This window comes from Rhizophagus irregularis, chromosome 24 (assembly GCF_026210795.1).
Source record: "Rhizophagus irregularis chromosome 24, complete sequence".
NCBI lineage: Eukaryota > Fungi > Glomeromycota > Glomeromycetes > Glomerales > Glomeraceae > Rhizophagus > Rhizophagus irregularis.
Window position 1 is genome coordinate 1,254,361 of NC_089452.1, and position 23,269 is coordinate 1,277,629.

Here is a 23,269-nt window from a genome sequence, read left to right on the forward strand (position 1 = left end):
CACCATTGACTGGTGTTTTTAATATTTTTCCTTTTATAGTTTTAATTTTATATGACCCTTTATAAATTATTTCATGAATATAATATGGTCCTTTCCATTTTTCTTCTAATTTTCCAGACCATTGTTTTTCTTTTGCTGCATCATAATATAATACTTTATCTCCAATTTGAAAATCTTTCTTCAATTTGTTTTTCTTGTCATGGTATAATTTCTGCTTTTCTTGAGATTTTTCAATATTATCTCTAGCTTGATTTCTGATTATTGGTAATTCTTCAATTAGTCCATTAATTCTATCTACCATTGTAACTTCTTTATCTTCTAAATTTAATAGTGTCTTCATTTGTCTTCCATATATTAAATATCCTGGTTCTAATTTTGTTGAATCATTCTTTTTAGTTTGATATGCGAATAAAACTCCTGGTACTTTCAAGTCCCAATCCTCAATATTGTTTAGCTTTGCTAATGATTCACAGAGTGTTTTGTTGAATCGTTCAATTAATCCATTAGTCTTTGGATGATATGGTGTTGAAAAATTGTGTTTTATGTGAAATTCTTCCATTAATGATTTTATCAATTTATTATTAAAATGACTTCCCCTATCACTTAATATCTTCTTTGGACATCCATGTCTACATATAATGTCTTCATAGATAAATCTTGCGACTTCTTGAGCATCTGCTGTTTTTAATGCTCTAGCTTCTGGCCATTTTGTAAAATAATCCATCGCTGTAACAATATATTTATTTCCTCTTTCCGTTATTTTTAGTGGTCCCACAATATCAATTCCAATTTGATAAAACGGTTCTTTAACTTTAATTACGTTCAATTCATGTTTTCCAATTGGTTTTCCTCTTCTTTGACAACTATCACATGATTTAACATAAATTTCTATATCCCTTCTCATTCCTTTCCAATAATATTTATCCTTAATTCTATTATAAGTTGCATCTATACCAAAATGTCCTGATAATTCATGATCATGTGCTATATACATTAATCCTTCAAATTCATAATTTCTTATTACTCTGAATTTGTTTTGTCCTTTTATTCTATATAATATCCCTTCTATTAACTTGTAATTATTTTCTTTTGAAATATTGTCTATTATCCTGTTATATTCATTTTCTTCCATGATATTCTTTTTACTCCAAGTATTCTTTTATCCCTTTATACACTTTTTTCCAACTTCTATCATCATTTTTAATTTTTATATTTTTATATTTTTCTTTATTCTCATAAATATCTTGATGATCTTTAAACATTTTAACCATATCCATGTATTCTTCTTTATTTAATGTATCATAAGATGATTTATGTCCTTCATTATTCTTTTTAGTTTCTCTTCCAATATAGTTATTCCAACATTCCTTATTTTCCAAGAAAATTACTATTGCATTATCTATAATATCCTTATACTTGAAAATTTCCTTTTCCATTTTGTGATTTCCATACGGATTTATCAATCCTCTGTCAAAACTTTTAGTTTTCTGGTAAAAATATTCACAATATGGTGATTTATCCAATATTATAATATCTTCATCATCAAATTCAATTAATCTTCTATTAATTTCTCCTACAACTTGTTTTCTAAATAACCATTCATATTCTTTTGAAGGTTCCCTAAATCTTTCATCATCATTCCTTCTTCGTTTGAATGTATTAAATCTCACTTTCAATTTATCTTCCTTTTCCAACTGTTTAATTATATTTTCTACTACTGTAGATTTTCCTGTACCATCTACTCCTTCAACAATAATAACTTGTGGTTTATTTTCTCTTCCTATCCTTTTTAATAATTCTTTTTCTGTCTTTTCTTCTAAATTTAGAAGTATTACTTCTTTATCAGTAAAATCTCTTATCTCATCCCATCTTCCTTTAAATCTTTTAGCACTGTACCATTGACCTTTTGATTTAACATATTTTGATTTTTCTTTATTATTCTCCATTTTCATTATTTCTTGGTTGTCGTCCTCAATGTCGTCATTTATATTTTCTTCAAACCTTAATCTTGATAATGCATCTGCATTCTTAATTTTCTTTCCACTCCTGTGTACTACTTTAAAATCAAATTGTTGTAATTTCATTACCCATCTTGCTCTCCTTCCTGTCTGTTCTTTACCATCTGTCAATCCTTTTAATGCTGCGTGATCTGTTATTACTATAAATTTCCTTCCAACTAAATATTTCTGGAAATGTTTTATTCCCCAAAATACTGCTAAACATTCTAATTCTGTTGGTGGATAATTCTTTTCTGCTCCAACAGTACTTCTGCTGGCATATGCTATTACAGCTTCTTTATTTTCTTCATTCATTTGAGCTAGTACCGCTCCTAATCCCATTTTAGATCCATCAGTTATTAGTATAAATTCTTTATCAAAGTCTCACTGGTCAAAAACCAATATATCGGGTAGCAGATATGTATCAGATATGTACCCGATATGTGTAGTATTAATGCAGAAAATCGGGTACCTGATATGTGTAAGATATGTGTAAATATATATATCATATACATATCGGGTACCGATATGTATATGATATGTAAATGATATGTATATGATATATATATTTACACATATCTTACACATATCGGGTACCCGATTTTCTGCATTAATACTACACATATCGGGTACATATCTGATACATATCTGCTACCCGATATATTGGTTTTTGACTAGTGTCTGGATATACCAAAATTGGTTTTTCTGTTAGTTTTGTCCTCAATATATCAAAAGCTTCCTGTTGTTCCTTTTTCCATTCAAACTTTTCATCCTTTTTAGTTAAATTATGCAAAGGTTTTGCTATTTTTGAAAAGTCTTTTATAAATCTCCTATAGTATGAACATAATCCTAAAAATGACCTTACTTCTGTAACAGTTTCTGGTCTCTTTATGCCTTTTATTTTCTCAACCTTCTTCTCATCTGGTCTTAAACCATCCTTTCCTACTATATGTCCTAAAAAGTTTATGTTCCTTAACCCAAATTGACATTTCTTTAATTTTGCAATCATATTACTTTTCCTTAATTTATTTAACACTTTGTTAACATGTTCTAAATGTTCTTCAAAATTCCTTGAATAGATCATTATATCATCCAGATATACTGTAACAAATTCTCCAACGTATTCTTCTAATATTTCATCCATTAATCTCTGAAATGTTCCTGGTGCATTCTTTAAACCAAATGGCATGACATTATATTCATACAATCCCTGTGAACATATGAATGCTGTTTTCTCTTTATCTTCTTCTGCCATTTCTACTTGATGATATCCTGCTGCTAAATCTAGACTTGTAAACCAATTTCCTTTTCTGAATTTTTCCAATAATTCATCTATCCGTGGTAATGGATATGCATCTGTTTTAGTTACATTATTCAATTTTCTATAATCAATACAGAATCTATAATTTCCACTTTTCTTTCCTGCTAATGTTACTGGAGATGCCCAAGGACTCCATGATTTTCTTATCTTTCCCATTTTTAGTAATTGCTCAATTTCTTTCTTTATGAATTTTCCTTTTTCATCAGTTTCTCTATATCTCTTTTGCAATATTGGTTTCTGATTTTCCTCAATCTCTATCCTATGTTTAACTATATCTACTCTCCCTAATTTTTCTCCATCATATTCAAATATATCCTCATATTCTCGTATTAATTCTTCGAATATTTCCTTTCTTTCGTCACTCATTTCTCCCAAACATATTTTCTTTTCAAATTTTTCTTCCTTACTTTCATTTGGCGTCTTTATCGTCTCTCTCTCTTTTAGAAAGCCAAGACTAGTTATTTTACATTATTTTTCTTTTTCCTTCGGACTTTTTCCATAGTAGAGAGTACCTCTTCCTTTTCATTATCCTCGTATTCGTTTTCACTTTCTGATTCTTCACTAGAATCATCACTCATATTTTCCATATTCTCTGAATCTTCATCAGATTCACTTTCACCTTCTGATTCATCAAATTTGACATTTTTCTTTCCTTTAAAATCAATTGGTATTTCATATATTTCATCATCCAATTCTATTGTTAATAGACCTTCCCTCATATTTATTATTCCATATTTTAATAAATCAGTTCCTAGTATTAAATCCTTTCTTTTTGAATCAATTACTTCAAATTCTAAAGGTATTTCCAAATTTTCATCAATTTCTATTTTAATTTCTGCTCTTCCCAATGATGCTATACTTTTTCCATTTGCTATTGTTAATACAACATTGCTTTTCTTTGTTATTGGTATATTTAATTCTCTTCTTAGTTCATTTGTTATTACTGAAGGTCCTGCACCTGTATCAACTAATGCTCTTATCATTTTTCCCTCAATTATTATGTTACATCTAGTTGCTTGTGATTTTTCCTCTTTTTGGTTAATATTTTTCAGTTCGCCCGAGTGTAGTCAATATTTTAAGCCATTTCTCAATTTCTTCTTTGCATTTGGCTTTTCATTAAGATACTGTCCCCAAGTAATTGGTACATTTGAATTTATGAATTCTTTTACTGGTTCAAACTCTTCAATATTAGGTATTTTTCGATTAAGTTTCACTTTTTCATTCATACATTCTCTAGCAAAATGTCCCTGTTGACCACAATTGTGACACGTGTTATTATTTCTTCTGGTTTCTTGTGCTTTCTGTCGCTGTTCTTGAGTAAAACCTTTCTTATTTCCTTGTGCTTTATTTTGCTGTCCTTGCCATTGCATATTTCTTCTTCTATCCCTTTCATCGTTCATGACTTTATCTTTATTTCTTTCACTTCTTCTAGGTGGTACTGGATACATCTCATATTCTTCAATATCATCTTCATCTTCCATTTCACAGATGTCAAACTCATCATCATATTCATAATTTTTATCGTAATCATTACATTTTATGTTATAGACATTATACTCATCATTATAATATTCATCATCCATATAATTAAGTTGATTATTTTGTCTGTATGATCCTCTATTATTTCCTTTATATGGTCTCCTCTGACTTTCTCTACAAATTCTAGAAGTGTGCCCTTGTTTTCCACATGTATAACAAGTCATTTCATTCCAGTTGACATTATTTCTTTGATTATTGTTATTCCTTATAGGTGGTCTTTCATTATTATTTCTCTTTATCATATGTGCTTCCATTCTATTCATTCTATTAATTAAATCATCCATTTCATCATCTTTTACTGGTTTTTGTAATTCTTGCATAACTGGATTTGTTTTCTTATATTTGTTTGTTTCTTCATTCAGAATATTTTCCATACTCCTTTCTTGTCCTACTCGTCCTATATCCAGACCCATTGTTTTCATTAACAATTCACCTTTTGCTTCCTCTTCCCTTCTTGCCATATTAACTGCATCATTCAGATTTGTTGGACTGTCTCTTCTAACTTGATATCCTAACATAGGTTCTAATCCTTGAATAAAATAATTTACTTGGTACAAATCATGCAATACCTGACCTCTAGTCACAATTCTTAATATTGATCTAAACCTTCTAGTATATTCTTCAACACTTTCATTTGTTCCTTGTTTAATCCTTGTTAATTCTATCATTTTTCTTCTTTTAACATCTTCCCTAGTAAATCTATTAATTAATTTTCCTTTCAAATTTCTATCATCATCATGATCACACCAATTTACCAAATTAGCTACTGCTCTTTCTTTTCTTCATTATACCATTGTAATGCAATTCCTCTTAAACAGGTTATTGCTATATTTGCCTTATTTTGTCTGCATGCACCTCCTGCAACATTTCCTTCTGGTCTTCCACTTACTGTAAATGCTACATCAAACTGTCTAATCCAATCATTAACATCTTCATCTTCCTTTCCACTAAAAGTTGGTATACCTACTATTCCTCCCATTGCTGCAGTTTGAATTCTATCTGCCAAAGTTTGTCCTGCTCCTAATACGTTATCTAATGCATTAGGTGTGAATCCTAAAGCATTTTCTATTATTCTCTTTATTTGGTCTTGATTTGCCATATTTATTATATTTTCTTGAAATAATCCTTGTAAATTGTAATCGGATAATTCAAAATTGTAATCAGATAATTCACTTTCACTATCAGAATTTTCAAGATTCAGTGAATTATTCGAATCTGAATTTTGATCTAAGCCAAGACCTCCTGTATTTATAATATTTTCAAATTCATTTTCTTCAAAATTTTCAATATTTTCATCCCAATTTTCATGTTCTCCTGGACTTAGAATTTCTCCAATCTTTTCAGATTCATCTGATTCTTCATCATCAGATTTATTTCCACTGCTTTCACTATCTTCAATTCCTGCTTGTTGTCTTAAAAATTTATCCAGTATTCGTTTCAAATTCTTTTCCAAATTATTTTTATTTTTATGGAATGTTTCAATAAATTCTTGATCTAGTATTTCTCCATCAGTATATCCCATACTGATCAACCTTAATAATTCCCCTTCAGTTATTTCCATTCTGACATCATCGTATGTTTGTTTCAATCTTTTAACTCTAATATCAATTTCATTTTCCTCATTTTCACAATTCTTACACTTTGTTTTTCCTTCATCAAATTTGTTATTGATCCATCTTAAGGTTGCTTGCCGAAACCTAGGGGTTTAGGCAAGATGGCGTTTCGCCGAAAAGCGAAATTCTGCCGAAACTATATTAAAGTTATATTAAAAAACTGGCGAAACTTTGGAGAAAGGCGAAACTGCCGAAACTTATTATAAATGCCAAAACTGCCGAAACTCTGCCGAAACTATAATAAATCTATAGTAAAATTTTGACAAAACTAATCGTAGGATTTTGAAGAGGTTTAGACAAGCAACCTTAATCCATCTTATTCCACATTCATTACAAAAGGTTGTATTTTCATTTACCCATTCATACAATTTTATCCTTAATTCTCTGTCATTTAATTCAATTTCTTGGAAATATTTTTCCATAAATTCCATTGTCAACATTACACTATTGCTTATCCTGAACTCCTTTATTCTCCTTATTTCTGGTACATCTAATTCATACCCTAATTTTTCTAGGTTGTCCTTTAATTCCAATAGTTCTTTTTGTTCACAACTTTTACATTGTTGTGGATCTATCATCCTATCGGGTAATTTTTTGTTTCCACAATCTTTACATATTAATGTTTCTCTTATTAACCATTCATTTAACTCATCTTTTAATTTTTCGTCACTTAGTCCCATTAATTCAAAAAATGTTCCTAAGAAATCTTCTGTTAATATCAATTCTATCCTTATTCTTAGATCCCACATTCTTTGTATATTTTTATCGGTGAATCTTCCACCCATTTCTTCAATTTTTCTTTTTAATAATTCCACTGTCCATTCGATATTGTCTTCTATTTTTATTTCATAACCTATACTACCATCACTGTCCTCTAATTCATAACTTTCAGGACTATCCCTTTCTGGGTCCTCAGGTTCTCTTGTAAATTGTTTGGTATCAATAAATCTTTGTCTTACTTTTGATATATATCTCTTCCATGCATCACTTCCTTCTTGAGTGTCTGTCTCACATCCATTCTGATATTCTATCTGGAGTAATAATTCAACTACCTTTCCTTTCCTCAACAGATCTTCTGTTTCTTCATATAATAAATCCCTGAATAACTTTATTGCTTTCTTCTTAACATGTATTGCTTTCATTTCATTTTCCAATATCGTGTTGTACCAATCCCAAAATTTTTGAAATCTATTTTCAACATCCCAATCTTCTAAAATGTATCCATGTTTCATTATTTCTGGACATCCTATTAATCGATCAAATACTTCATTTTCTAAGTCTCCTTCAATACAATCTCTTACAATCACTACCATTATTATTCTCAATCCTTTTTCTTTCATTTTTGGTTGTTGTCTGTACCTTATTGATTCAATTATTCTATCCGCTATATCTCTACATTTTCCTTTATGTATTGTGTCTTCCCTTTCTCTATTATCCATACTTACTAAGTCTAATAACCCTTTTAGTGTTACATTATTGTACATTAGTATTGTATCTTCAAACTTGAATAACGCATCCCAAAATTTCTTGAATACTACTGGTATTTCTCTATTCATTGGATTACATATCTCACATGATAAACATTCTTCTGGTTCTAATACCCCTGAGTCATGTTCCTGTTTATGATTTATATATTCAGCATTCCAAACATGGTACCATTCCATTTTAATAAAATTTTATTTACGGTTTATTTTATTTTGATCACTTTTTAATTTCTACTTTTAAGACGATAACCTTTATTTATATTTTATCCTTTAATATTTACATGTTTCCTCATTTTACATGATTTTCAAACATATCTTTTGATAAATTATCCTTATTCTGTCATTTTACTCCATTATTTTAATTCCTAAAATGTCCGATTATCTCCTTCTTTTCTGATTCTGTAAATTTTATTATTGTTGTCACAAATGTTTCCTTTATTCTATTTATTTTGTCTTGTCTGATTTCAATAAATAATTCATATATTTTTACAGCTCCTTGCATCCTTTCCTTTAATGCTCCCCTTACTCTAAGTTTTTCTTCAGCATCTTCATCCCCTTTTACTAGTAGTCCCATCATTTCATTGTACAAATCTCTCCTGGCTGTTTGTTCTGATTTCTTCTTCCTTCCTTGATTCTTCATTTCCTCCACCTTTCGTTCAAAATCTCGTCCGAGAAAATACCATTTTTGAATTGCTCTGGAGTTTATATCTCCTAAGTCAAGATATTTTTCCACTAAATTTTCTATATCATTAATTTCCTCATTCTGATTGTCAATTCCAGTGAATTGACTTTCTAACGTCATTCTCTCATTTCCTTTAATTGGTGTGCTCACTTCTTTGATAAATTTTTCCACTTTATCTTCTTTTTTCCTTTTCTTTATCTCAGCATTTTCTTCACAGACTCCACAACTTTTTCTTTTCCCTCCATTATTAGTTGTCTTTTTAGCTAGGATTTTCTTTTCAATTATGACCTCATTTTTATCATGTATTTCTATTTTAATCTGTTCTTCACCTCGTAAGTATTTTCCCAATTCTTCTTCAGTTAAATTGATTTTATGTACAATCATTTTAATTTCTTGTTATAATTATTATTATTTTATTATTATCGTTATTTTGTTATATTTTGAAATAATAAGTGGGAGATCCAAATCTCCCTCCTATATTTATATTTTTCCTTGGTCATGTGATTTTTGTCAATCTTCCTATTTTTATTACTTATTACATCATTCATCTTGATGTTAATTTCATTCCATTTTATCTTTTCAACATTCTTTTCACATCCATTTTATTTTATAAATTTCAAATTTTCCAGAGTATCCATATTAATTCGATTTCAGAAATTCATTTTGTACATTCTTAATACAAAATCCACTTTACATTTTCTGAACTTCATAAATTTTATTGTTCATTTCATCTATCATTTTTTTTTTTTTTTTTATGTTCAAAATTCCCTTTACTATAATAAAATTCTTCTGTAGAAATTTTCCTTTATTTTTCCTTCACGCCATTTATTCTCCACACAATTTATTTTTCCCATCTTTTCTTGAAAATCTAATTATCATTTTATCCTCTTTTAGTAATTATTACTTCTATTGGTCCATTTAATTTTAATTTATCCTTTACTCCTTATTATGGTAACTTTTAATCTTATCGGTTCTCCTTTTCTTTTATTTATTTTATTTTGTGTAATAAATTACATCATTATATAATTACACGATTAATTGAACTACATAACTTACTGTACTATTTGTATTACCTCATGTGATTTGACTTGTATTACCCACATTTATTACACTTACTGCGCCATCTTGTGTTACCTCAAAAATATACAAATAGTACCCCCTTTCCTTTTATCTCTCACCTTTTCGTATTTTCTTCAATTATTTTCTTTTGGTAAGTTTTATTGTGCCTTGTGTAATATTTATTAGTCACCTGACTTGTGTAATACATGTGATTCATATCTCTCACATGTCTTGTACTACTCACATGATCTTGTGTATTATTTTACTGCACCATTCATTTAATAAGTGGGAGATTCAAATCTCCCTCTTTCATATACTCTTACTACGCCTCAAATTCTATTATATCCTAAAATTTACTGTGCTTTGATAATCTTTAATTAATAATCTCGACACCTGTGTTGACATTTTATATAATTTTACTGCGCTACAAAATCTCTTATCATTTATATCCTTATTAATTTTTAATAACCTATACCAGGCTTACCTTTACCTTCAATTATTGAAGTATAGTAGTTTCTGGGTTTGTCATTAACATTTTATCACTTGACCTGCAAGTTTTATCTTTCACAATCTTTTTATATTAACTGAAGAAATAACAGTTTTAATTTTAAATTTATCTGGATAAGTACATCATACCCAATTATTTCACCGCATCCTTCTTTTTATAATTCCTAAAGTAGGCTTATAATTTAAGTATTTCACCCAAATTCTTTTTATATTAACTGAAGAATTCCAACAGTTTTATTTATTTTGATCCATTACAATACACAGAAATTCTCTCTTGTAATAAATCCATTTTATTTTATTTTATGGATCTTTCATTAAAATACGAAATTCGTTTACCATTTTTAAATTTTAGTAAACCTTACTCAACCCATATATTTTATTTGTCCATGAATTTTTCATTAAAATACTAAATTCATTTACCATTATTTATGATAAACCTTATTCAACTCATGTTTTAAAATTTTTTTTTTTTTTTTTTTTTTTGACCTAATATAGTACGCAGAATTCTTTCCTATAGTAAGCCTTTTATCAGTTTTTAGGTACTTAAAAACCTTTTATTATTATTTTGAATACCTCAAGTTCAGATTCTCTAGGAATACCTTATTATTGGTACTTGATCATATGAGGATGATCAAAATGACCTTTTGCATAGTTGTTAATAATAACCTTTTGCATAATTGCTAGTTACAACCTTTCACATGATTGCTGATCATTTCCTTTCTTGGAGCATGCACCATAATGTCACCGGCACCTGCCACGTACCGATAGACGAAATCTTAACATTTATAAATATATATGTATCCGTGCTTGGTTTAGATTTTATCATTTTAATTTATTCAAAATTTCAAACTTCGATAATTTCCCTTAGTGTTATCATAACATTATTAATTATCATTATATTTTCCTAAGTTCCCAATATTATTTTCAATTTCAAGTCGAAACTCCTTCCGCTTCACTTAAGTCCAAAATCTCGATCTTAAATAACTTTTCTTATCTTGAATATCTTTTCTTATCTCTTGATCATCTATCTAAAACTTAACATTCCCCAACAATTTACTTGTTATTCCATTATACATTCCCCAACTTAACATTTTCATTATAAATCTGTATCCATGAATTATTTCCCCAACAATTGATTTGTCTGATTCCCTTTTAATTTATCATTTATAATTTTCCCATTCCATCAATTAAACTATCAAAGTCCTCCCAACGAAATAATAATCTATTTATGCTAGACTACTAATAACTAATCTAATAATATAAATAATTATAAATAACTGAATTATAAATAAATATTATTATAAATAACTAACTATTGTACAACTATAACAATGTATTTCTAATTATTTCAGTTAAATATTCTTTTGTCGGTTAAATGTTTATCCATATTCCATTCAGTATTTCATTCAGCCTTCGGATAATTATTCCTCTGTTCACGTGATTATTTCGATATCTAGGGTTACACCGGTATCGCATGATCTTTATAATTAAAAATGGTTATAATAAATCATATCAGGCATTAAAATCGTATCAGACATTAAAATCTTATATCAGGAATTAATCGCAATATTCAAATTACGTAGTACCAGATAAATCACTTATTCAGCACTTTAAGCCAAATAACAGGACCAGAAATATACATATAAGGGTCAGGTTTGCGAATTTTGAACTAAAAAAAATCATGAAAATCTTTCCCTTTTAGATAATTTTTGATAATGCCAGTCAGAATTTTATTTCCTATTATAGTAACCGACTGACATTATCATAATTCCGGCCCTGAAAAAATGCGTACAGCTCATAGTAAAAAATTTTTTCATCACCTGACCCTTATATATATATTTCTGGGTCCTCAAATAACTAACGCCACCTAAAGGTAGCTTGTTATATGGTTACACCACGATTTTCCGACAATCTTTTTTCCGACATACCCTTTGCCCGACAATGATCACCCGACAAGACATATTCCCGAATGTATATTTTACCGACATGACACATTCCCTAATGGACATTATACCGACATGTTAGTTCTCCCGACATGACATTATCCCGACAACACATTTCCCAACAGACATTTTCTCGACATGACATATACATTAAAAAAAGCGATTTCCCGAATTTCCCAATTATTTAAAATAAAACATATGGAGAAAATTTTTTTATTTGTTTATTCATATATTTATTTTAGTAAAAATTCGCAATTTCATGTACACTGTATATTTCATTTTAATAGTGCAAATTTTTAATAAAATAGCTTGCAGCAACCCGTTGTGTCCCTACAAAAATTTATTTTAGTTGCATTTATTTATTTCCAGTTATTTTTTTAACAACTTTTTAAAAAAGAATTTGCCATAAGACAATTGTCTTATTAAATATATCCATGTCTTATAAAGTACAACGGTTTAAGAAACCTTTTTTTTAAAAAAAAATTGTTATAAAATAGTTATTTTTTAAAAAAAATGATAATAAATTAAAAATAAATTTAGATAAAAAAGTAAATTAAAACGGTTTTAAAAAATTATTAAAAAAAATGAAATAATTATTAAATAAATAAATAAATATATATATAAAAACCATGCTAGTCGTGAAAAATCACATTGAAAAAAAAGGAAAATAAAGAACTGTTAATAACAGTCATTTATATTTATATTTATAAACATGATACATTATAATAAATTACTTTTTGTAAATCATCTCAACATGTCGGGAAATTTCTGTCGGGATATGTGTTGTCGGGATAATGTCATGTCAGGAAAACTAACATGTAGGTATAATGTCTATTAGGGAATGTGTCATGTCGGTAAATATACATTCGGGAATATGTCTTGTCAGGTAATCATTGTCGGGCAAAGGGTATGTCAGGAAAAAGGTTGTCGGGAAGTTGTCTGACATTGTGTTATATTACCAATATAACAGTCACCACAAAGTGCTGAATAACTATTAAATATTGAGTATTTAATAATTTATAAAAATACATAACTTATGACATTATAATTGGATAAATAATTATACAGTATTGATTTATTTTCAGAAAACAAGGAATTTAAAGTCATATAATCATATAAAAATCTTTATAGTAATCACTAATATATATATTCGTTTATTTTCAAAAAACAAGAAATTTAAAAGTCAACATAAAATCTTTATAATCACTAACATATATTCATAATTATTTTACTCTATCAACCTCTTTGCCTACAATAAAAATAAGGGTATTGCTAAATCTCACCGGTGGTGATTCTCACTGGTGGTGATTTTCACCGTTATTAATGTTGGCAGAAATTATGATTTAGCCAGAATTATAAAAAATTTTTTTGCAAATTTTTACCAAGAAAAAAAATTAAATGTAAGTAGTTTTTTTAAATATTGAACATGTTTTACTTAATAAAAAAACTTAATTTATTTGACCAAAGTAAGGAAATTACACTTTAAATTTAATAGACAGAAAAAAAAAATTTGAAAGTTAATACTATTATGAGAAATGCAATTTTTTCCAAAAGTAATACATTTACACTCATGAAATTTGATACACAACTAGTTTTAATCTTGCTGAACAACGATTTCATTTGACCAAAGTGGTGAAAGTACACTCTGAAATTAACAAATAAAAAAGAAAAATTCGAAAGTTAGTATCATTATGAAAAATGCGATTTTCTTCACAATTATTACACTACATCCATGAAATTTTATATACAACTAGTTTCGACCACGCTGAACAACTTTCACTTAATAAAGAAAGACGATTTCATTTGACTAAAGTGGTGAAATTACGCTCTGAAGTTCACAAACGGAAAAAAAATATTCGAAAGTTAGTACCGTTATGAAAAATGTGATTTTCTCCACAAGTATTATACTTACATCCATGAAATTTGATATACAACTAGTTTCAACCTCGCTGAACATCTTTCACTTAATAAAGAAAGCTGATTTCATTTGACTAAAGTGTTGAAATTACGCTTTGAAGTTGGTAAACAGAAAAACAAATATTTAAATGTGTTTTTTTTTCATAAATATTATATCTAACTTTATGAAATTGAAATATACTCCTATGGGTTTAATAGTGTAACAAAAGTAATATTTTTTGTATTAAAAACACGTAAAATATTAAAAGAAAAGCAAAGCAAGCAAAGCAAGCAAAGCAAAAACAAATTTCATAAATATGATAAATATATGTTATGTTGTGTAACATAAGTAATCACATGATCACATGACCGGTGAAAATCACCACCGGTGAAAATTTGACAATTCCTAAAAATAATATATAGTCTTAATTAAAAGGGGATCATAGAAGTGATAATCTAAGTTGTTTCAGAAAGACTAGTAGCATTAATGATACTTCAATCAATGAATTTTATGATAATGTTTCAGATATACAGTTGTATTGCAATTTATAAGAAATAATAATTATTAAATTTTCTAAACAAATTTCAAATGAAAGTAAAAATATAAATAAACATTTCAATAACTGAATTTTTATACTTATATTAATCATATTTAATCTTTATTACTTTATTGTAAAAACGTAATAGAAGCACATAATAAAAATGTTTTCTATGTAATTATTGATAAATAATCTAACAAATAAAGAATAAATAATAGAATTATTAATTTTCAATTATACATTCTAAACACTCAGAATCTTCTTTAGCTAAAATTTCAGTAAGACTGCGACTTGTATAATATGCTTGTGAATGATATTGTATATCAGAAGTACTTGCTTGTTCTTGCCATAAAGCTTTGTTTGCTTCTACAAATTCAAACATATCATTTTTTAATTGATTATCAATATCAAATACTTCATATTTATAATTTCCATCCCTGTTTATCTCATAATGTTTATCAATACATCTAATCCATTCAGATATAATATTTTCAAGCATTATTATGGTTGGTCTATTTGAAGGATCTGAATCCCAACATTTTTTCATTAAATCTATATAACATTTTGGAGTATTTTTCATAATTTCAGGACGCTTTCCTTCTTTACAAATACTCAAGCTGAGTTGAAGATCATGTGCTTTATTTTCATATGGTGGAACTCCCGATGTAAATTCCCACATTATCATTGAAAAGCTATAAATATCACTTGCTGGAGTATAGGGTTTTTTTCTTAATATCTCAGGTGCCATATAAGGTAAAACTCCATAAATTTCATTAACTTTATTATAGGAATCTTCTAAATCACTTATAGGTTTGCATAATCCTAAATCAATAATAAATAACTCATTGTAATTATCTGATATTAAAATATTACCATCATGAAAATCACCATGAGCCAAATTTGATTCATGTATTACTTTAAGTCCTAATATAATTTTTTTCAATAATTGTAATTTTTCTTGCCACTTAAGCTTAATTATATCAGATAAACATTTTCTCAAGCTTCCTTTTTTCGCATAACTCATTATTATTATATAATTTAAATTTTCTGGATTTTGGGTAATTCCAAAAAATTGAATAAATTTTGAAAATGATTTTTTCTGACAATTATAATGATATTTCCACTATATAAATAATAAAAAATTATTAAATTTTTGCAAAAGGAAATAAACAGCATACTATTAAATATAAATATTATACCTCATCCAGAAATTTACTATTCAAACTTGATGAATTATTAAGTGTTTTAAGAATGACCTCGTAACCTGTTTGCCTATTCCATTGTTGTTTGCTAAAATTCCAACTAAAAATGGGCCCATCTGACCAAGTAGCTTTATGAATTTCACTAAATCCTCCTTTATCATAATAATTAATATTTGACAATTTGTTATAAGGTATCCACTCTAAAATTTCATAACTATTTTTAGCATTTAATTGTGCTTTTTGAATAAATTTATCAATAAATTCATTTTTACTAGTCCACTTTAAAAAATCTTGTTGAAATCGGTTAGTATTACATTGTTGGCACCATTGGTAATCAGTACATAGTTGCCTACATTCATTACACAATTCAGCCTCATTTTTAGGATTCACTTTGTTACTTTCTGCTACTTTTTGATGCCAATAAAAAGCCTTTTCAAAATTCTTTTCTGTTCCTTTTCCATTTTCATAGCACATGGCTAAATTATTCATTGCTTGAATATGTCCATTTTCTGCTGCTTTTTGATACCAATGAAAGGCTTTTTCTAAATTTTTTTCTGTTCCTTCTCCGTTTTTACAACATATGGCTAAATCAAACATTGCTTCTTTGACACCATTTTCTGCTGCTTTTTGATACCAATGAAAGGTTTTATCTAAATTCTTTTCTGTTCCTTCTCCATTTTTATAACATATGGCTAAATTAAACATTGCTACTTCATTTCCATTTTCTGCTGCTTTTTGATACCAATAAAAGGTTTTTTCTAAATTCTTTTCTATTCCTTCTCCATTACAATAACTAATGGCTAAATTAAACATTGCTTTTGCATCGCCATTTACTGCTGCCTTTTGATACCAATGAAAGGCTTTTTCTAAATTCTTTTCTGTCCCTTCTCCATTTTTATAACATATGGCTAAATTAAATATTGCTTCTTCATTACCATTTTCTGCTGCTTCTTGATACCAATAAAAAGCTTTTTCTAAATTCCTTTCTGTTCCTTCTCCATTTTTATAAAATATGGCTAAATTAAACATTGCAATAGAGTAACCATCTTCTGCTGCTTTTTGATACCAATAAAAGGCTTTTTCTAAATTCTTTTTTGTACCTCTACCATTTTCATAACATATAGCTAAATTAAACATTGCTTCTTTAACATCCTTTACTGCTGTTTTTTTATACCAATAAAAAGCTTGTTCTAAATTCTTTTCTATTCCTTCTCCAATATAATACATATTTGCTAAATTAAACATTGCAACAGTATAACCATCTTCTGCAGCTTTTTGATACCAATAAAAGGCTTTTTCTAAATTCTTTTCTGTTCCTTTTCCATCCTTGTAACATATAGCTAAATTAAACATTGCATTAGTATAACCATTTTCTGCTGCTTTTTGATACCAATAAAAGGCTTCTTCCAAATTCTCTTCAGTTCCTTCTCCGTTTTCATAATGTATAGCTAAATTAAACATTGCTTCAATATGATCTACTTCTGCTGCCTTATGATACCAATAAAAGGCCTTTTCTAAATTCATTTTTGTACCTTTTCCATTTTTATGACATAAAGCTAAATTAAACATTGCTTCAATATGATCTATTTCTGCTACTTTTTGATACCAATAAAAAGCTTTTTCTAAATTCATTTTTGTGCCTTTTTCATTTTCATAACATATGGCTAAATTAAACATTGCTTCAATATGATCTATTTCTGCTGCCTTTTGATACCAATAAAAGGCTTTTTCTAAATTATAATTTGTACCTTTTCCATTTTCATAACATATGGCTAAATTAAACATTGCAATAGTGTAACCATTTTCTGCTGCTTTTTGATGCCAATAAAAGGCTTTTTCTATATTCTTATTTGTACCTTTTCCATTTTCATAACATATAGCTAAATTAAACATTGCTTCATTAACACCTTTTACTGCTATTTTTTTATACAAATAAAAGGCTTGTTCTAAATTTTTTTCTATCCCTTCTCCAATATAATACATATTTGCTAAATTAAACATTGCAACAGTGTAACCATTTTCTGCTGCTTTTTGATACCAATGAAAGGCTTTTTCTAAATTCTTTTCTGTTCCTTTTCCATTTTTATAACATATGGCTAAATTAAACATTGCTTCATTAACACCTTTTACTGCTGTTTTTTTATACAAATAAAAAGCTTTCTCTAAATTCTTTTCTATTCCTTCACCATTATAATAGCTATTAGCTAAATTAAACATTGCATTAATGTGATCTAATTCTGCTTCTTTTTGATACCAATAAAAGGCTTTTTCTAAATTCGTTTCTGTTCCTTCGTCATTATAATAGCAACTAGCAAAATTAAACATTGTGTTAGTGTGATCTTTTTCTGCTGCTTTTTGATACCAATAAAAAGCTTTTTCTAAATTCTTTATTGTTCCCTCTCCAATATAATATTTATTGGCTAAACTAAACATTGAAATAATGTGATCTTTTTCTGCTGCTTTTTGATTCCAATAAAAAGCTTTTACCAAATTCTTTTCTATTCCCTCTCCATTATAATAGCAATTAGACAAATTAAACATTGCATTAATGTGATCATTTTCTGCTGCTTTTTTATACCAATAAAAGGCTTTTTCTAAATTCTTTTTTGCACCTTTTCCATTTTCATAACATAAAGCTAAATTAAACACTGCATTAGTATAATCATTTTCCGCTGCTTTTTGATACCAATAAAAAGCTTTTTCTAAATTCTTTTTTGTACCTTTTCCATTTTCATAACATATGGCTAAACTAAACATTGCACCTTTAACATCTTTTACTGCTGTTTTTTTATACCAATAAAAGGCTTGTTCTAAATTCTTTTCTATTCCTTCTCCACTATAATACATATTTGCTAAATTAAACATTGCAACAATATAACCATCTTCTGCTGCTTTTTGATACCAATAAAAGGATTTTTCTGAATTCTTCTCTGTTCCTTCTCCATTTTTATAGCATATGGCTAAATTAAACATTGCTTCATTAACACCTTTTACTGCTGTTTTTTTATACAAATAAAAGGCTTTTTCTAAATTCTTTTCTATTCCTTCTCCATTATAATAGTTATTGGCTAAATTAAACATTATTTTAATGTGATCTAATTCTGCTTCTTTTTGATACCAATAAAAGGCCTTTTCTAAATTCTTTTCTGTTTCTTCTCCAATATAATACATATTTGCTAAATTAGATACTACATTAGTGTAACCATTTTCTGCTGCTTTTTGATACCAATGAAAGGCTTTTTCTAGATTCTTCTCTGTTCCTTCTCCATTATAATAGCTATTAGCTAAATTAAACATTGCATTAATGTAATCTTTTTCTGCTGCTTTTTGATACCAATAAAAGGCTTTTTCTAAATTCTTTATTGTTCCTTTTCCGATGTAATATTTATTGGCTAAACAAAACATTGAAATAATGTGATCTTTTTCTGCTGCTTTTTGATTCCAATGAAAAGCTTTTACTAAATTCTTTTCCGTTTCTATTCCAATTTCATAACATGTGGCTAAAATAAGCATTGCTTCTTTAACACCATGTTCTGCTGCTTTTTGATACCAATAAAAGGATTCTTTTAGATTCTCTTCTGTCCCTTTTCCATTTTCATAATGTATAGCTAAATTAAACATTGCTTCTTTAACACCATTTTCCGCTGCTTTTTGATACCAATAAAAGGCTTTTTCTAAATTCTTTTCTATTCCTTCTCCATTTTCATAATGTATAGCTAGATTAAACATTGCTTTAATATGATCTTTTTCTGCTGCCTTTTGACACCAATGAAAGGCTTTTTCTAAATTCTTTTTTGTTCCTACTCCATTTTCATAATAATGTATAGCTAAATTAAACATTGCTTTAATGTGATATTGTTCTGCTGCCATTTGATGCCAATAAAAGGCTTTTTCTAAATTCTTTTCTATTCCTTTTCCATCTTTGTAACATATAGCCAAATTAAACATTGCATTAATGTTACCATTTTCTGCTGCTTTTTGATACCAATAAAAGACTTTTTCTAAATTACTTTCTGTTCCTTTTCCATCTTCATAATATATTGCTAAATTAAACATTGCATTAGTGTAACCATTTTCTGCTGCTTTTTGATACCAATAAAAGGCTTTTTCTAAATTTTTTTCTGTTCCTTTTCCATCCTCATAACATATGGCTAAATTAAACATTGCATTATTGTAACCATTTTCTGCTGCTTTTTGGTACCAATAAAAGGCTTTTTCTAAGTTCTTTTCTATTACTTCCCCATTTTCATAATGTAAGGCTAAATTATACATTGCTTCTTTAACACCATTTTCCGCTGATTTTTGATACCAATAAAAGGCTCTTTTTAAATTCCTTTCTGTTCCTTTTCCACCTTCATGACATATAGCTAAATTAAACATTGCAATAGTATAACCATTTTCTGCTGCTTTTTGATAACAATGAAATGCTTTTTTTGAACTTATTGCAATTTCTGTTCTTTGATTCCAATAAAAGTAATTTTCTAAATTCTTATCTGTTCCCTTTTCATTTTCATAGTATATGGCTAAATTAAATATTGCATCAGTATGACCATTTTCTTCTGCTTTTTGATACCAATAAAAGGCTTTTTCTAGATTTTTTTCTGTTCCTTTTCCATTTTCATAACATATGGCTAAATTAAGCATTGCAATAGTGTAACCATTTTCTGCTGCTTTTTGATACCATTGAAAGGCTTTTTCTAAATTCTGTTCTGCTCCCTTTCCATTTTTATAGCATATAGCTAAATTAAACATTGCAGCAGTGTAACCATTTCTTGCTGCTTTTTGATACCAATAAAAAGTTTTTTTCGAACTTCTTGCATTTTTAGCTTTTTGATACCAATATAGGGCTTTTTCTAAATTCCTTTCTATTCCCTTTTCATTTTCATAACATATGGCTAAATTAGACATTGCATCAGTGTAACTATTTTCTGCTGTTTTTTGATACCAATAAAAGGCTTTTTCTAAATTCTTTTCTATTACTTCTCCAGTTTCATAATGTATAGCTAAATTAAACATTGCTTCTTTAACACCATTTTCCGCTGCTTTCTGATGCCAATAAAAGGCTTTTTCTAAATTCTTTTCTATTACTTCTCCATTTTCATAATATATGGCTAAATTGAACATTGCTTCTTTAACACCTCTTTCCGATGCTTTTTGATACCAATAAAAGGCATTTTCTAAGTTCTTTTCTATTACTTTTCCACTTTCATAATATATAGCTAAATTAGACATTGCTTTAATATGCTCTTTTTCTGCTGCCTTTTGATACCAATAAAAGGCTTTTTCTAAATTCTTTTCTGCCCCTTTTCCATTTTCATAACATATGGCTAAATTAAACATTGCATCTGTGTAACCATTTTCTGCTGCTTTTCGATACCAATAAAAAGCTTTTTCTAAATTCTTTTCTGTTCCATCTACATTTTCATAAAATATGTTAAAATTATTCATTGCTATATCAACACCACTTTCTGCTGCTTTTTGATACCAATAAAAAGCTTTTTCTAAATTCCTTTCTGTTCCTTTTCCATTTTTATAACATATGGCTAAATTACACATTGCAATAGTGTAACCATCTTCTGCTTTTTTTTGATACCAATGAAAGGCTTTTTCTAAATTCTTTTCTGTTCCTTCTCCATTACAATAGCTATTGGCTAAATTAAACATTGCTACTTTATTGCCATTTTCTGCTAATTTTTCAATACATTCCTTACACCATGATTCTTTAGTAAAAGGCTTATTGTAACATGAACAATTTTTGGTGTATACAGTGTCGGTATTTTTATTTGAATTGCTAAATTTGGTTTCCATTGGTTATTTTAGAAATTTATTTTACTGAAAAAATTTATCATTTTTTCAGACGAATTTTTTTTAGACAATTTATATTTTATCATGAATGAGTTATTAAAAAGGAATAATTTAATCAAAAGTAGAAGTCACAATAAAAAAAAATAAATTTTTTCGGGCCGTATTATTTTGAGAAATTCTAACAAGTACATATGCGCCGATTTACATATTCGGCCAAAATTAAGGATTTGTAAAACATACTTTTTGGTTCCACGATACTATTTCAATTGTGTTACATGATCATCTTGTGCGGTTGTGCCGACCGATTAAAAAAATTTATACTTGTAAATAAAAAATATGTTCCATAAATACAAATAAACAACACGAAATCTAATGGATTTTTAAGATTCCAATGGGGTTCTATTTGCATATTAAAGATAGTTAGTAACTATTTGTTTTGTTTCATAAAGCTTTTAACATGCTATAAAGTCCTGAGAAGTCGTATATGTTTAGGACTTTAGCTAGAACTTGATATGATTTATTTCATTTTTGTTTATATCATATTTTAGTAAAGAAATTTAAGTAATAAAAATATTTTATCATTGGCTTCAAGTTAAAAAATTCACAAAAAGTTTCCCACTCTCTCAAATATGAATAAATAAAATTCTAACTCCTTATTATAAATACTTTTGTTTAATATCATTAGAATCACCTTAGTTAAAACTTTTTTTGGTATAATTTCACCTAATTTTAAATATAATTACAAAATTTTTTTTTTTTTTGATTATGTTGCAAAAATAAATAATTTAGCTAATTTTAAACCCGATTTTGTAAAAATACTATCATTAGATTATACTCAAGTAGAGCTTTTAGTTGTGCATAATTTCGCTAGATTTAAATAATAGGGTGTTAAAATACATAAATTTTTTGAAATTTCACGTACGTTTATTATTACGCACGTGATACTCGTTCATCCAATCATTTTCGTATTAGTTTTTAAATTTTACATTATTATGTAATCAACGGATTATTTATATGATAAAAAAATGTTAATATAAAAAAAAGTAAACAAATTTAATTTTCATAAAAGCTTTAAGATTATAAGAAGCATTTTTTGCTAGAACCCGAAATATAGTACGCGTTTCTTCAGGGCCGAAATTAGGATATATAATGTCAGCCAGTATCTAAAAGATAATAAAATTTTGACTGGTATTATCCATAAAAGGCAAGATTTACATGATTATTTTGCCCGCATAAATTAAATATTTACTGTGGGTGTACAACTGATATAATTAAATATTTCGCTTTAGAATTTTTGGTTATTTCTTGAAAAATGGGATAAATTACGTTTAAAAAATTTACATACTAGGTAACGGTGACCGACTTGGACGTCTGAAGCGGGTCACGCTGCGCGTTTTCTCAAAGTGAAATCTTATTGGTGTTATATTTTGCGATTTATAAACATTATCTTTATTGTCAAACTCAATTGTTAAAGCTTTTTATTAATAATGGTTTAATAAAATAATTTAACATAATTATAAATTAAATACCAAAATTAAATAATATGTAATTTTAGACTATTTGTAATAATAAATAAATTTTCGTTAAGATTTAATCGTTGAAATTAATCGCTTTCTTCAGACAATCTTTCTTGCAACCTCTTACATTTTTTTAATGCATTGAAGTCTTTCAAACTAAAAAGT

General features: G+C 27.7%; 2 protein-coding genes across 2 annotated transcripts; both read right to left on the minus strand.

Annotated features, from left to right (window-relative positions):
* Positions 1-8,312: 8,312 nt before the first annotated feature.
* On the minus strand, positions 8,313-9,020 carry OCT59_015991 (uncharacterized protein; the record flags this gene model as incomplete). Its single annotated transcript, XM_066132183.1, has 1 exon — positions 8,313-9,020. The coding sequence occupies one exon, from the start codon at positions 9,018-9,020 to the stop codon at positions 8,313-8,315; it is 708 nt and encodes a 235-aa protein (XP_066003195.1).
* Positions 9,021-14,803: 5,783 nt separating this feature from the next.
* Positions 14,804-21,590, minus strand: OCT59_015992 (uncharacterized protein; the record flags this gene model as incomplete). Its single annotated transcript, XM_066132184.1, has 2 exons — positions 14,804-15,703; positions 16,173-21,590. 2 exons carry the CDS (start codon positions 21,588-21,590, stop codon positions 14,804-14,806), a joined length of 6,318 nt encoding a protein of 2,105 aa, XP_066003196.1.
* Between the last annotated feature and the right edge of the window lie 1,679 nt (positions 21,591-23,269).